Here is a 16,776-nt window from a genome sequence, read left to right on the forward strand (position 1 = left end):
TCACACCTATAATCCCAGTATTCTGGGAGGCCAGGTGGGTGGATTGTCTGAGCTCATCAAGTTTGAGACCAGCTTGAGCAAGCGCAAGACCCTGTCTCTAAAAAATAGCTGGGTGTTTTGGCAGGCACCTATAGTCCCAGCTACAAGGGAGGCTGAGGCAAGAGAATCACTTGCCAAAGAGTTTGAGATTGCTGCAAGCTGTGATGCCACAGCACTCTACCAAGGGTGACAAAATGGACTCTGTCACCAAAAAACAAAAACAAACAAAAAGGTAGTTTTAAAGTAGTGCAGTGTACAATGAAATGTAGAAGTTATAGATTTTGCCAAGTTGTGACCGGTGACTTTTAGAGATAGTTCTAGAAGATATGGAAACTTCTGTTAACTTACATGTTTACCTCTGTTTATCCTCATGGAGATGGATGTCTTTCTCAAGAAGGAAGTTAAGTATCTTTTTTGTAATGTTATTGGTTTAATTTCATAGTCAATTTACATATTCTCTCACGAAGTTGCCAATACTAATTTTATAACGGGAAAGGATATAATAGTGCACTGTACTGCCTTGTATTCCTAGATGTAGTCGATTTCTTCTTTGGGTTCAGTTTCTTATTTTTTTTCCCCCAAAGAACTTTCAATGGTATATATACCCCTGACTTAAAAAAGGCTTAAAATTGCTTTGAAGGAATCTCTAGTTGGTTGAAACATCTACAACTCCAACTTTGTTATAATATGCACCATAAATATTAAAATTTCTCAGCTGCTGTATTCCTTTAGAAATAACCAAAATACCCCTGTAATCCCAGCACTCTGGGAGGCTTACATGGGTGGTTTGCCTGAGCTCACGGGTTTGAGACCAGCCTGAGCCAGAGCGAGACCTCATCTCTAAAAATAGCCTGGCAGTTGTGGCGGGTGCCTGTAGTCCCAGCTACTTGGGAGGCTAAGGCAAGAGAATTGCTTGAGCCCAAGAATTTGAGGTTATTGTGAGCTATGACTCCACAGCACTCCACCAAGGGACACAAAGTAAGACTCTGTCTCAAAAAATATATATATATATATATATATTTTAAGACCCTTAATTTATATTCCCTTAAGAAAAAGAGGAGGCAACTGCAACAACAACCCCCCCCCCCAAAAAAAAAAAAAACATAGCCAGGTCTTGTGGTGAGTGCCCATAGTCCTAGCTACTCAGGAGGCTGAGGCAAGAGAATCACTTAAGTCCAAGAGTTTGAGGTTGCTGTGAACTGTGACGACACTGCACTCTATCCAGGGTGACATAGTGAGACTATGTATCAAAACAAAAAGAAAAAAAGAGGAGGGGTGCAAGAGGAAAATAAAGAATGATATGTTGACTTAAGGTTATGTGAATAGGGCATTGGTATCGTAAGTGTGGTATGTGCCTGCTGTCACCTGTGAAGCTTATGAAATATTGCCTTCCAACATAGAAATCACATTAAAACATCCCAAGACATGTTGTATTTGGGGAAAAAAGCAAGCCACAGAGCAATGTACATCACGACCACAATTCTGTGATTGATAGAGTAGAATGTTACTTTGTTTTCTTTTTTGGCTTCACCGAGACTGTTGCCTCTGTCCCAAATAAGATCATAAACTCTATAAGGTCAAGGACCACTGTTTCTCATAAAAGGTGCTGAGATGTTGAATGATCGACTATCCTGAGTATTAATTCTACCAGTCTTTTGTGAATGGTTTAATGATATTTGTCCATCAATTCTTACAAATGTTTTAAACACTTGTATTATTTTGGAGGGTGCAGTACGAGGTGTATATTTCTAAGGTTGTTTCCATTCTGATGTAGAAGTGTTAGCCAGAACAAGAACTGCCCATTTACTTCTCTCTTGCTGATGATGATCCTAACTTCATGGGTTAAGCTTAATTGAGAGTTCAACAATGCACACAATCTTATGTACATTAAAAGAAAAGTATGTATGGGGGTGAAGGGGAGCTGAGGGAGAGGATTACGTGTTCTGGGTTTGCTACTGTGCGGTGGCTTCATTCAGAAGTTTTAGAACCATGAATCCTGAGTGGAAGAGATGGGTGTTGCTTTGCTAAAAGATTTATTACATGATTCTATTTCTCTTCCCGCCCTCTGTCCCTTGTCAACTTTCAGAGCTTTAGAGAAACTGAACGGATTCCAGTTAGAGAACTTCACCTTGAAAGTAGCATACATCCCTGATGAAACAGCTGCCCAGCAGAACCCCTTGCAGCAGCCTCGAGGTCGCCGTGGGCTTGGGCAGAGAGGCTCATCAAGGCAGGGGTCTCCAGGGTCGGTGTCCAAGCAGAAACCATGTGACTTGCCTCTGCGCCTGCTGGTTCCCACCCAGTTTGTTGGCGCCATTATAGGAAAAGAGGGTGCTACCATTCGGAATATCACCAAACAGACCCAGTCCAAGTGAGTATTGCTGTCCTCCCCTTGGATGCTGAGGGACACGGTGTACGGTTCTGGTACTCGGTGACCTTGTGAACGTGATTATGAGCCCTCCTCGTATAGTACTTGGGAATGTGCAACACACTTGTGATTCGGTATGTGTTAATTTTATATAAATCTGGGACTAAACCTTAATTTCAAAGGAAACCTGAAATTTTCACCCATGAATGGAAAGCAAGTGATACCTAATCCACTTCTGGTGGTGTGGGAAGCCCTGGCACACAAAAGGGCATTTCAAGGTGTTTCTCCGCCCCAACCTGCACCCCCCCCCCACCCCCCGCCTTCATTGCTTTTAGAAGTGATTTTCTGTGTCTAGGCCATTTCATCTGTGGCCTCAATACAGAGGTGGGTTTTCAGACTTTGAGTAAAGAATTGCTCATCTTATGGTGATTAAGCCTTGTAGTTAGAATGCCTTTTTCTTTACAATGTTGTTTGATATTTTTAATTGGAAGGCTTTAAGAGATTAGAAGATTCCTGTCCAAATGTTGGAGCTAACTGTTCAGAAATAGAAAGCGGGCACTATTTGTTTTTATTTATCAATATGTATCACTGTAGCTCCAGTGTCAAGTCCTTTGCCTGGTACATAGAAGGCTCTTTTTTGTTTGTTTGTGACAGAGTCCCACTTTTTCACCCTAGGTAGAATGCCATGGCATCATCATAGCTCACAGCAACCTCCAACTCCTAGGCTCAAGTGATCTTCCTGCCTCAGTTTTTCTATTTTTAGTAGAGACTGCGTCTCACTTTTGCTCAGGCTGATCTTGAACTCCTAAGCTCAAGGGATCCTCCCACCTCAGCCCCCATAGTGCTACGATTACAGGTGTTGGCCACCATACCTGGCCCACAGAAGGCTCTTGTATTTGTCAAATGACTGAAAGGATGATACTTGAAGTATGTTTGAGCCCTTTACATGTATCTAAGATACTTTTCTCAATTTAGAAGCCCAGTGCAGTATATGTTAGTTGTTTTTGCTATTTAAACCATACTGTTGTGCATATTTTGACCAAAGAAACTTAGTGTTGAACTCTGACCCCATCCCCAGCTTGGTAAATGGTACTAGGCTCATCTTTGATCCTGCTACTGCCTTATGTCCTGAAGGACCCGTGAGTGTACCATGGAGAAGAGGTTGTGTACAATGTCATTCTACAAGCCTTGGGCCAGCTACAGAAATGACTGGGTTATTTTGTCTTTTAAGTTTAGAAAGGAGAATGATTTCGTTTTATGTGATCTGAGGAATTAAGCACTTTCTCAGAAAATTGGAAATATGGCAGTGTGGTGCTGTGTATGCCTTTTATATGTGTTTGTTCCAACAGGCATAGGAGGACATCCATATTCATCACGGGCACCATGCCTGTATTGAACTAGCTGGCCCATTTTCCACGCAGAGCCAGAAGAACTGTATTGAGTGTATTTAGTTGCATGCCTACCCCCCGCAGTGGCATTGAGCCTGCTTTGAATCAGAGACATTTGGTGTTGGTTATCTATGTGCACGTTTAATGGCCCTGACTTCATCATGAGGAGGACAACTGAACCATCACCTAGATCAGTTTACCTGGCTTCACTCTTAAAATTTAAGGGCTTCTTGCCTCCCTTGGTCTGCCGTTAGCTGCAGGAACTATGGCTTCCCTTCCTTGTCCTGAGGCAGATTAGAGTTCTTCCTTTTCCAGCTACTCGTTTAGGTGTCAGATGAAAGAGCTGGGATGTCAACTGAACTGTTTGTTTTACTTAAGGCAGGAAGATGGGGGATGGAGAAAAAGGGAAGTGATTCATCTGCAGAGCTCTGCCCTTGGATTTAATTAACTCTTGATGTTAAAATTAGTCATTATTAGAACCTCTGTTTCTGGAATGGTCTCAGAGGACTACCCTAATCTCCAAAGTCACATTCCCTTCTCTCAGGGGATCAGAATTTAGTAGTCTTTAACACAGGAAAGGGTGGAAATAAGCTGGAGCGAGGAATATTAATGTTATCAGAGGACCAGCATCACTGATAGAAACAGTAGCTGGGAGGATGTTTCCTAAGATTGGGACTGTTACTATCTTTTTTTTTTTTGGTTGCAGTTTTTGGCCGGGGCTGGGTTTGAACCCAGCCCCTCCGGCATATGGGGCCGGCGCCCTACTGGTTGAGCCACAGGCACTGCCTGGGACTGTTATTATCTAAGACACCTTTTTTTTTTTTTAAAGACAGTCTTACATCAGCCTAGCTCACAGCAACTTCAAACTCCTGGGTTCAAATGATTCTCTTGTCTCAGCCTCCTGAGTAGCTAAGACTACAGGTGCCCACCACAATGCCTAGCTAATTTTTCTATTTTTAGTAGAGACCATCTCTACTCTACCAGTCTCACTCTTGCTCAGGCTGGTCTTGAGCATCATAGCTCACAGCAACTTCAAACTGTTGGCCTTAAGCAATTCTCTTGGCTCAGCTTCCCAAGTACCTGGAACTACAGGTGCCTGCCACAACGCCCGGCTAGTTTTTTGTTATTGTTGTCATTGTTGTTTAGTAGTCCCAGTGTGGGTTCAAGCCCAGCCCTGGCCAAAACTGCAAATATATATAGCCTACCACAATGCCCTGCTGTTTTTTGGTTGCAGCCGTCATTGTTGTTTGGTGGGCCAAGGCTGGATTTGAACCCACCAGCTCAGGTGTATGTGGCTGGCACCTTAGCCATTTAGGCCACGGGAGCCAAGCCATATACATATAGGGGTCCTCAAACTTTTAAACAGGGGGCCAGTTCACTGTCCCTCAGATCATTGGAGGGCCGGACTATAGTTTAAAAAAAAACTATGAACAAATTCGTATGCCCATTGCACATATCTTATTTTGAAGAAATAAAAAACAAAACAGGAACAAATACAATCACACCGGCTCATGTGGCCCATGGGCCGTAGTTTGAGGACCCGTGATTTATATGTATATATTTTCATATATATATAAAAGGTAGCCATTATTAAGTTGGGGATCTATCTTTACAGTTTTTTTTTTTTTTTTTGGTGCAGATTTTGGCCAGGGCTGGGCTTTTTTTACTTTTTGCAAAAGTAAAGCAGATGAGTGAAATCTGCTCATACAACAAATAGAGTAGTGGTTATGCTGTTCAGAATGAAGAGTTCAGCCTGACTGTGGGATTCCAACTCCATCTTTCCTGGCATGTGCTCCAGTTCCTATTTGTTTTAGAGCAGAAAGATCCTTTTGTCTGAGTCCAGGCTCTTTGATATGAGGCATTTGTTCTGTGGTATCTAAAAGAAGATCTAAGTGTACAAGTAGCTTGGGCCAAATGAAGAGATGTTCCTGCTTAATTGGACTGAGGAAAGAGCAAGGAGAGTATTCCTGGAATTAAAACTTGTCTCCCAGGCATCAGTGTTGACAGCTTGTCAAGAGTTTATGCTCTTGAGGGAAGTGAGTCATCTACTCTTTGCCCAGAAGTCCTGTGACTTTGCAGTTGGTAGTTACAAACTGGTGTGAATCCACACTCACAGCTCTTGTTCCTCTCTGCTTGTGCCCACTGTCAGGATCGATGTCCATCGTAAAGAGAATGCAGGGGCTGCTGAGAAGTCCATTACTATCCTCTCTACCCCTGAAGGTACCTCTGCGGCTTGTAAGTCTATTCTGGAGATTATGCATAAGGAAGCTCAAGATATAAAATTGTGAGTAAAGAGGATTATCCTATGAAAGAGGTTGAATCTTATCCTGTTGTATTTTGGCTTTCTGTGACACAGTTCTTGGGAATTGCCAAAAAGGGAAATGTTATCCTGGTGAGCTGCAATGGTTGGCACTGCTGATTCAGTTGTGAAGAATAAGTCTTTTAAGTACTTGAATATTTTATTTATGTTCATGTTTGGATATGGGGCGAGTGGCGATAATGGGAATGAGAAATCCAGCCATAAGAGAAGGCGATTGGGAGATGCAGGAAGCCCACCTAGAACCAAGAAGTATCATGGGATATATCCACGAATGGGGCACCACATCCTCACTCATCCTTACTCAGAGCCCATTGTACCACTGTTACTGTCCTCTGTCCAGCTCCACGCTGGAGCATCGGGAGTGTGGAGTTGGGGAAGTCCCTCATTCTGTGCTGAGGTGAACTGGAGATTTATCTGTGTGGTACAGGCTGGAACTCTAAATATCCCTTCCACAGGAACTTTGAGTGGAGATTGGGTTCTGTGCCACTTTTATGGTACAGAACAGCATTACAGTAAAAGTAGAACCCAGAGTAAGGTATTAGAGGGTGGCTTGGGGACCTCACCACCAATATGTCATTTGTAGAGACATTTAAATATTTTATAGTAATGAAGTATTATATATGGATGCTGTGTTATAGACATGTGATTTTTAATATGGAAAAAAATAAAGGAAAAGCCCACTATTAGATAACCCCAATGACATTTTTGAACGGTCATGTCTGTATGACTTAGAAATTTAGAAAGGTACAGGATGAAAAGCACGAGTCTTTTGGTTCTTTATCCCCTTTCCTCAAAATGTAACCACTTTTGAGTTTCTTCTGTTTCTTTCTATAAATTATGCCTGTATCTCTAAGCGTGTATTTTAAAATTTCTACTGGGTTAAACTATAGAACTATATAAATATGTAACTGTTAAACTGTTATATATTTGTGCATTGTGTTCTGGTATTAGAGGTTTAGGAATAAGAGAATCCCTCTTTAAAGACAGACATTCCCTGAAATAAAACTAGTTAAGAAATTACTTCTATCTAAATACTTACAAATGTTTTTTTACCTCTTCTGTTTATACATCACCAGGCCAACTGTCAGCAAGTTTTGTGTGGGTGTGTTTGTGTTTTTGTTGTTCATTATGAGACACACTTTTGCTATGTTGCTCTGGCTAGAGTGTAGGGCATCATTGTAGTTCACTGCAACCTCCATCTCCTGGGGTCAAATGAACTTCCTGCCTCAGCCTTCTAAGTAACTGGGACTATGGGCATATGCTACCACACCCAGCTAATTTTTTCTATTTTTTATAGAGACAGGGGTCTTTCACTTTTGCTCAGGGTTGTATGAAAATTGTGAGCTCAAGCAGTCCTCTTGCTTTGGCTCTCCCAGAGTGCTAGGATTACTGGCAAGAACCACCGTGCCCAGACTGTCAGCAAGTTTTAAGTAATAACTAACAATGCTTCAAAGATGGTAGGTAGGGGATCGGTGCCAGCCATATACATCAAGGCTGGCAGGTTCAAATCCGGCCTGGGCCAGCTAAACAACAATGACAACTGCAACAAAAAATAGCTGGGCGTTGGGGTGGGCACCTGTAGTCCCAGCTATTTGGGAGGCTGAGACAGGAAAATCGCTTAAGTGCAAGAGTTTGAGGTGACTGTGAGCTGTGATGCTATGGCTCTCTACTGAGGGCGACATAGTGAAATTCTGTCTCAAAATTAAAAAAAAAAAAAAAAGTAGGTAGGGAGGAAGTGAATGTTTAATGAATGAATATTGTCTTTATAGCTGAGAGTAGGTTTACTTACCCTAATTCTTTGATCTTTTTTTCTATTTACAGCACAGAAGAGATCCCCTTGAAGATTTTAGCCCATAATAATTTTGTAGGCCGTCTTATTGGTAAAGAAGGAAGAAACCTTAAAAAAATTGAGCAAGACACAGATACTAAAATCACCATATCTCCGTAAGTGCTGTCTTGCTTTTGAACTAGAAAACTTCCAAACTCTGTTACTTTTTATTTTTATCTATTTCTTTAAGAGACAGGATCTTGCTCTGTTCCCTGGGCTATAGTGCAGTGGCATCGTCGGAGCTCACTGTAACCTTGAACTTCTGGGCTCCAGCAATCCTGCGTTAGCCTCCTGAGTACCTGGGACTGCAGGCATGTGCCCTACCATACCCTGCCTTAGACATTTGTTAAGCTCAGTGTCTCCAATTTTCCTGCTGTTCCAGCTAGCCTATGCTGCCGGGCTTGTACTGTTTCTCAGACTCCACCTGCTTGCTGCCTGCTGTCTCTTCCTGATCCCTATTGAAAGCATCGTGTACTCTCACTGAATAGGAAGAATGAAATGCTTTGTATTTATATTTCCCAGCTGATGTCTTGACTGGGTTTTCTGACATTTATTCCCAAAATTACAATATAGAAACCCAGTTTATGATCCATTGCTGTGTAACAAATTGTCCCAACATTTGACAGCCTAAGAGAACATTTATTGCTCACTAGTTTCTGTGGGTCAGTGAGCTGGGTGGTTCTGGTGCATGGGGTCTCATAATGCTCTGACCAGTCAGTGCTGACTGTTAGCAGGAGCCCTCGCAGTGCCCCACTGTGTGAGCTTTTCCACTGAGCTGCTTGAGCATCCTCAGGACATGGCAGCTATCTTCTGTCTGAGTGAATGATCTAGGAAAGACCATGATGGAATGTCTTTTATGACATATAACCTCACCAATTATACTCTATTACTTTTTCTAATGTTGTTTACACAAGTCAGCCCTATTCTCTGTATGGGTGTGGGTGTGGGTGTGATCTTGGAGGCAGGCTACTACTTGTAGAGTTCATGGTGCTCAGAAGGCTTTTCTTTTTCTGGAGGTGACTTCCTTTAGTTTCTATTAGAGTTATCCAGAAAGCTGGGAAGAGATTCATGAACTTAGGAAGAATGTAGGGAGAGACTGAAGCAAAGTATTTGTATAGCAAGGAGTTTTCAAAGGACCTGATGGTATGGAAGTGGGAATTTCTGTTTGGTTATAAAGAAAGAAAACTATAATGTGATAAATACAATATGTATGCTCCCTTGTATTATTAAAAGAAAAACTCCTAGAAGCTATTTTACAAGCAGCTATTCTAAAAATTCTAATACAAAATGCTTGGCAAGCCTGGGTTGAGACTGGATATTAGAATTATATACTATTTATACTATATTTTATACTAGATATACTATAAGTAGTCTAAGGCAGTCTTCATTATGTAAATGTTGACATTTTTAGCTGGTTTGATGAAAAAGTTAAGGAGTGATATTCCATTCATCTGGCTTATGATTAGCCTACAACATTTTACTAGTAGTGAAAAGGAGAATTTAACGCCAGGAAAATGAAAGAGAGCAGCACCAATATTCCACAGCCTTTCAGTATGCATTACTTTTTCATGGTAACTATCTCTCATTGCTTTTCCTCTCACAGGTGACCAGCTTAGGTTGACGTCCTCAGATGTAATTTGTGGTAGACTTTTGAGGCCTCACCAGGACCTGGATCAAATAGGGAATTTTTGAATATTGCTTTTGCTACCTAATTCTTTTATTGTCTAAATGGTCATCAAACAGACCACTCTTTAAATTTAGTCAAAATGGATTGATTTATATTATTTACTCCAACCTAACTCTAAAAATACTGGCAAAAGCTAAGTTTAGGCACATGACTCCTGGATTGTGTTTTTGGAATATTTCCATGCCTTTCCCTTGTTTAGTGACCCAGAAAATGCAATTGCATGAGAATGCCAATTATGGCTATAATTGGTCAGGACAGACTAGGAACATACTTATTAAAGGTTATATACTTCTGGTTCTTGGTTTCCACTAAAACCTTCCCACCATTGCTTTTTAATTCATGGTTACGTTGTTAAAATGGTTCATTTTTAAGTGGTCAAGAAGTAAACTATGTTTAAAACATGGTCTTAATTGAACTATATACAACCTACTAATTTTTGGAGGGGGAAGTATTTTCATCTCTCCTACAATTCTTAGAATTGTTTGACCACTCCACTTTTGCGTATTTCTAGCCAAATTCATTTTTAATTGTCATCAGTGACTGAATTATCATTAACTGTCTTCCTTCTATAATTGCATTCTTTCTCTTTGTTCTTCTTCACTCCGCAGATTACAGGAATTGACGCTGTATAATCCGGAACGCACCATTACAATAAAAGGCAATGTTGAAACATGCGCCAAAGCCGAGGAAGAGATAATGAAGAAAATCAGGGAGTCTTATGAAAATGATATTGCTTCTATGAATGTTAGTGTTAATATGACAGATATGTCTTTATTTTGCTGGGTAATTAAAAGATGGTCTGTTGCATAAATATTGGTTTCTTTTAGTGGCAACATCCTTAGAAGTAGTTCTCATTGATTTTTATTGAGTATTATAGCAAGTACCCTAGGATAGTGAGGAAGATACTGGCTTTAACACTAGGCTTAGCTATCTTTTTAATTTCACCAAATTATTTAGTCTTCGAGCTTTAGCTTCCTTCTAAGTGAGGTAAGGCCAATATCTACCTATAAAAGATTAATATAGTTCCTCTTTTTAAAATGTTAATTTGAAGGAGTTTAATACAGAAGAAAGGTGGGCTTTAAATGAATGTGAACTGGATTTGAATCCCAGCTCAACCTTTTATGATTACAGCTCTGTTCTCTTGGACAATTTGCTCAGTCTTTCTGAGCCTCAGTTTCCTCAGGGGCTACTACCTACGTTGTATGTTTATTAGGATTGTAATAGATACAATGAATAGAAAAGTTAATAATGTTAAGATTATAAGTTTAAAATTTACTTGATAACTCCTATAAGCTTTAGAGATATAAGAATTTCACATGACAAAACAATCCGTGTAGTGAATCTAAGGCTGTTAGATATTAAAGCAAATTGCTGACTTTCATTAATGGATGGAATGGTACTTAAAATGGAATACTTCAAAATTCCATCTCTAATTTTGAAGTATATGGTTTTTTACATGATTCGTAAATTGGACCAGTCGTCTGAAACACTAAACCTAACAGGAGGGGAAATGTGAAAATGTTACCTATATAAAGAACCTAGAGTGCTAATCATGTTACCCACATGACGGCCTGCCTGCCTTCATGTTACAACTGCTTGTCCAGATGTTTTGAAATCAGTTGGAATTAAATCCAACCCCAGAGGCCTTTTAAAAAAATTCTCAAGTACATTCAAATCTCAGTTCCACTCTGTTATTTGCTCAATCTTTATGAAATTAAACCAAATTAAAATCTTTTCTGTCTCCTATATCCATTCCTAAGATATGTTTAGTTGCAGTAGTTACCTGGGGATGAGACCAGATTTCCCAGGGATTTGACTTTGTTTTAGGCCTCTAGAGTAGTGATTTTTTTTTCAACCCAGGTGCCCTGGCATACTGGTGTGCCTCAAGACGATCTTAGGTGTGCCATGAAAAATTTTTTAAAGATCATTAATTAAATTATTTTCTAAAGAAGTTCAAAGCACAGTAAGCATATTCTTTTTTTTTTTCTTTGATCAACATAATTTAAGTGTGCCACAGAAGTTTAACTATAGGTTCAAGTGTACTGCAAGATAAAAAAGGTTGAAAAACAGTGTTCTAGAATGCCAAATTTTACCCAGGCAATAAAGATCTCTTAATAGCTTGTTCTGTATACCTGGTTTGCTTTTCAATGAACAAATCTTACTAGTTTATCTCTTCAGCTACTCCAGATGTTCAGTCTGTATTTGCAGTGTGCCGACAGTACACAGAGTGCGTTTTTGTCTGAGCTCTGTAAGGGAAAGGAAGGCTGCCTGTGAGACAGCTTAAACAGCTGTGGATGGGTGGTGGGGGGCGCAAATCTGCACACAGATTTTTAATACAGAGTGATGTAAACAGACATAAATGGTTACACTCACATTTAGTCACGTGGAACATTTCCTTTAAGTATGAGTCATAAGACGATTGCTTTCTTTTAGATAAGAGATCACAATCTGAATGTTGTCACTTTTCAATGTTCACTTTCCCTGGATTCTTTGAATTATCCAATAAAGGGACTGTTTTACCATTGCAGCTGCAAGCACATTTAATTCCTGGATTAAATCTGAATGCCTTGGGTCTGTTCCCACCCACTTCAGGGATGCCTCCTCCCACCTCAGGGCCCCCTTCAGCTATGACTCCTCCCTACCCACAGTTTGAGGTAAGGTCTCAGCTTTCTTTGTGGTTGAGTGGGATGTGGTTGAAATCAGTCTGTACTGCCCCTGAGTGGTGTGACATTCGTTGCTAATTGGATAAAACCTTAATTTAGACGTATTTGCTCCTTTGTAGAGTAGACATGTGACTATTCCCCCCTCCCCTCTGAGACAGAGTCTCATTCCATCACCCTGGGTAGAGAGCTGTGGCATCATAGCTCACAGCAACCTCAAGTCTTGGGCTCAAGCAATCCTTTTGCTTCAGCCTCCCAAGTAGCTGGGACTATAGGCATGTACTACAACACCTGGCTAGTATTTTTTTCTATTTTTAGTCGGGGTGGGGGGGAGGTGTCTTACTCTTGCTCAGGCTGATCTCAAACTCCTGAGTTCAAGCTATCCACCTGCCTCAGCCTTCCAGAGTGCTAGGATTGCAGGTGTGATCCACTGTGCCCAGCCAGATCTGACTATTTTGAAGTTTTTGTACAGTAGGGTTTTTAACATGTGTTTTTAAACACCAGCAGGACAGTTTGTGACTTTGGGAAAGGAGGAAAGAGATTAGTTTTAAATATTGTAGTAAAAGATTTTAAAAGGCTTCCTTTATCTTTGTCACCAGGAAGTTAATGGCTTTGAAAGATCTAGAAAAACTGCATGTTCAGCATTTTGAGTACTTATACTTTTTTAACCAGGAAGCTAAGACAATTTTGCTCACAGTTCTGTGTGTGTGTAAACATTAGCAGTTTTTATTTGCTTTGTAAAGAGGTAGATTATTTAAGAAATCTATTTTCATGTTTTGATTTTTAAGAATTATGTTTCCTTGAGGTGAGAAATAAGATACTGGAGAAAGTTTGAAAATAATTGCAACACAGCAGACACCTGATGCAATAAATTATTTTGAAAGTAGTCTATAGGGGTGGCTCCTGTGGCTCAGTGAGTAGGGTGTCGGCCCCGTATACCGAGGGTAGCAGGTTTGAACCCTGCCCCAGCCAAACGGTAAAAAAAAAAAAAAATAGCTGGGTGTTATGGCAGGTACCTGTAGTCCCAGCTACTCAAGAGGCTGAGGCAAGAGAATCACCTAAGCCCAAGAGCCAGAGGTTGCTGTGAGCTATGACGCCATGACACTCTATCGAGGGCAACAAAATGAGACTCTGTCTCAAAAAAAAAAAGAAAGAAAGAAAGTAGTTTATAATTCAGTTGTTTATTGATAATTGAGGTACATGTGAAATCAGCATTCTTGGGTCCTGGTGAGTTTATTTTGACATCTCTTGTTTGGCTTTCTCATTCAATATATTGAGTGGTACTTCCTATACCAATTTAAGGAGACATCCAGGTATAGAATAGGACTCTTATAGAAAAGAGACTCAATGAATAGTCTCATTTAAAAATGAGACTTTCCTTTTCCTATTTATGAACCCACCAGGCTGACAGGTCCTCTGAGCATTCGCTTCTTTGCAGTGTTTCTGCCTTTGCTGTCAGCAGAATCTTCCCTGCATCACCTGCCACTTGTGGTATGTTTGGGCCTGAAAACCATGGAACAAAAAAACCAGCCATCACAATTTCCACTTACACAGAATGCGAGTACAGTCAGTAAGCATCATCTGAGGTAGCTGCCGTGATCATAGGTTGGTATAGAGGGGCCTGGAGGGACGAGCTCTGGAGCCTAACCCAACCATGAGTTTCTGTCACTGAGGGTTAGGCTCCTTTGCTCTGGGTTTGTTTTCTCACCTATACAAGGAAAAAACTGAACTAAATTGCATCTCTAAGGACTTTCAGGTCAAACATTTCTCTTTTTCTATAAGAGTCAATAATATGAAAAGTTCAACACATTGACTACCACACTAGAAAAGAAATTTTTTCCCTTGGGGCCATAATGTTTATCACACAGGTAGAGGTGTGTGAGTTATATATGCTTCATGAGACCCTGGGCTCAAAGTTATCGTAAATTAAATACAACTCACAAGGCAGTTAATGTGTTAAAGGAGGGAGGAGGGTGATCCTAAAATAGGAATTTAAGAGGGGTATAGATTTCTGATATGCCCACTAACTAGTTTCTATGTGCATTTGTCAGATTTGAGTCTAGGACAGATATATCCCTGACACTCTGATACATCTGTGTAAAATGACTATTATTAAAAGCTACAGTGAACTTTTCCATGCTAGAGAAGTTTGTGTGTAACCTGCATTTCTACTAGCTACCCTAAACTAGCTTTCTCTTTGGGCAAGTGTCTTAATCACTTTCCACCCATTCCGAGGTTTTTTTTTTATAATTTTTTTTTTTATTTAGAGACAGAGTCTCATTCTATTGCCCTTGGTAGAGTGCTGTGGCGTCACAGCTTGCAGCAACCTCCAGCTCTTCGACTAGGCGATTCTCTTACCTCAGCCTCCCGAGTACCTGGGACTACAGGTGCCCACCACAACGCCCAGCTATTTTTGTTTGCAGTTTGGCTGGGGCTGGGTTTGAACCCACCACTCTCAGTATATGGGGCCAGTGCCCTACTCACTGAACCACAGGTGCCGCCCATTCCTAGTTTTAGAAATTGAAATCAGAGCATCTCATATTACCAGTGGTAGCATAAAAGAATGTTTTTATGACATCTGCCTTTTACACTTACCTGGATTCTTGAGTAGCAAAAATTCCTAAAGTGAATTATTAGGTAACTATTTTTAAATATGTAGTACAAATAAGAGGCTGAATATTGTCTGGATTTAGTCAGTTTTCTGATTTAGTGCTATGGTTCTGTGTGTGTGGTTCCTGTGTTATAAGAAGGAAAGGGAAAGATGCTGAATTAACTCTTAATAAAAGTGAGCTGAAATCTCACTGTACTAGTGATCTTTGATTCTGTATAGAAACGCTGTAACAGGGTAAGAGCTGAGAACACCAGACAGTATGGTGGTTTCAAGGACAGGCAAAGGAAATCTTCTTCTTCTTTTTTTTTTTTTTTTTATTGTTAAATCATAGCTGTGTACATTAGTGCAATCGCCTGTACCCATTCTAAGATGCACCATAGATGTGGCTCCACCCATCACCTTCCCTCCACCAAAACCTCCCCCCTCCCTTCCCCTTCCTTGGCCCTTTCCCCATAGTCTTGTGCTATAGTTGGGTTATAGTCTTCATGTGAAAGCTATAATTTAGCTTCATAGTAGGGCTGAGTACATTGGATACTTTTTCTTCCATTCCTGAGATACTTTGCTAAGAAGACTATGTTCCAGCTCCATCCATGTAAACATGAAAGAGGTAAATGTACACCAGTATTCCATGGTGTACATATACCACAATTTGCTAGTCCATTCATGGGTCGATGGGCACTTGGGCTTCTTCCATGACTTAGCAATTATGAATTGGGCTGCAATAAACATTCTGGTACAGATGTCTTTGTTATATTGTGACTTTTGGTCTTCTGGGTATAAACCTAGTAAAGGAATTATAGGATCAAATGGCAGGTCTATTTTTAGGTCTCTAAGTATTCTCCAAACATCCTTCCAGAAGGAATGTATTAGTGGGTATTCCCACCAGCAGTGTAGAAGTGTGCCCTTTTCTCCACATCCACGCCAACATTTCTCAAAGTATGAGATTGGTTGTTTGGTTTGAAGACAGGCTGAGCTCACCTCAAACTCTTGGGCTCAAGCAATACTTCTGCCTTAGCCCCCCAAGTATCTGGGACTCTAGCTGCCCACCACAATGCTCAGCTAGGTTTTTTTTGTTTGTTTTTGTTCTTTATTAAGTCATATATGCATAGATCATGAATACATTTATGCATATGTGGGTTCAATGTGTTGTTTTTTTTATACAATCTGACGCGCTTACATCAAACCAATCAACATAGCTTTTGCCTCATTTACTTGATTATTGTGGTAAGACATTTATGTTCTACACTTGACAGATTTGACTTATACCCTTGCTCCATAGGTGTGGTCCCGCCTTTTACCCTCCCTCTATCAAACCTTTCTCCTCCCCTCCCTTTTCTCTCCTTCATCCTCTGCTATAGTTGTGTTCTATCTTTTATAAGAAAGTGTGAGTAAATATAAGTTGGTTTCATAGAAGTACTGAGTACATTGGATACTTTTTCTTCCATTCTTGAGATACGTTACTCAGGAGAATATGTTCCAGGTCCCTCCATGTAAACATAAAAAGAAGTAAAGGCTCCATTTTTTAAGGCTGCATAGTATTCCATGGTATACATATACTACAATTTATTAATCCATTCATGGATCAATTGGGCACTTGGGCTTCTTCCATGACTTGGCTATTACAAATTGAGCTGCGATGAATAATCTGGTGTAAATACCTTTTTTGCAAAGTGACTTTTGGTCTTTTGGATATACTCCTAGTAGAGGAATTACAGGATCCAATGGCAGGTCAATTTTTAGATCCCTGAGTGTTCTCCAAACTTCTTTCCAAAAGGAACATATTAATTTGCATTCCCACCACCAGTGCAGATGTGTTCCCTTTTCTCCACATCCATGCCAACATCTGTAGTTTTGGGATTTTGTTATGTGGGCTACTCT

At 40.4% G+C, this 16,776-nt stretch overlaps 1 protein-coding gene across 1 annotated transcript in view; it reads left to right on the forward strand.

Moving 5' to 3' along the window:
* IGF2BP3 (insulin like growth factor 2 mRNA binding protein 3) overlaps positions 1-16,776 on the forward strand; it is a 152,002-nt gene that overhangs the window by 107,986 nt on the left and 27,240 nt on the right. Inside the window, exons 6-10 of the mRNA XM_053553624.1 lie at positions 2,126-2,407; positions 5,942-6,076; positions 7,934-8,056; positions 10,236-10,371; positions 12,156-12,281. Of these exons, the coding sequence (XP_053409599.1) occupies positions 2,126-2,407; positions 5,942-6,076; positions 7,934-8,056; positions 10,236-10,371; positions 12,156-12,281 (802 nt within the window). The remainder of the gene's footprint in view (positions 1-2,125; positions 2,408-5,941; positions 6,077-7,933; positions 8,057-10,235; positions 10,372-12,155; positions 12,282-16,776) is intronic.

Source organism: Nycticebus coucang, chromosome 11 (genome assembly GCF_027406575.1).
Source record: "Nycticebus coucang isolate mNycCou1 chromosome 11, mNycCou1.pri, whole genome shotgun sequence".
Taxonomy (NCBI): Eukaryota; Metazoa; Chordata; class Mammalia; order Primates; family Lorisidae; genus Nycticebus; species Nycticebus coucang.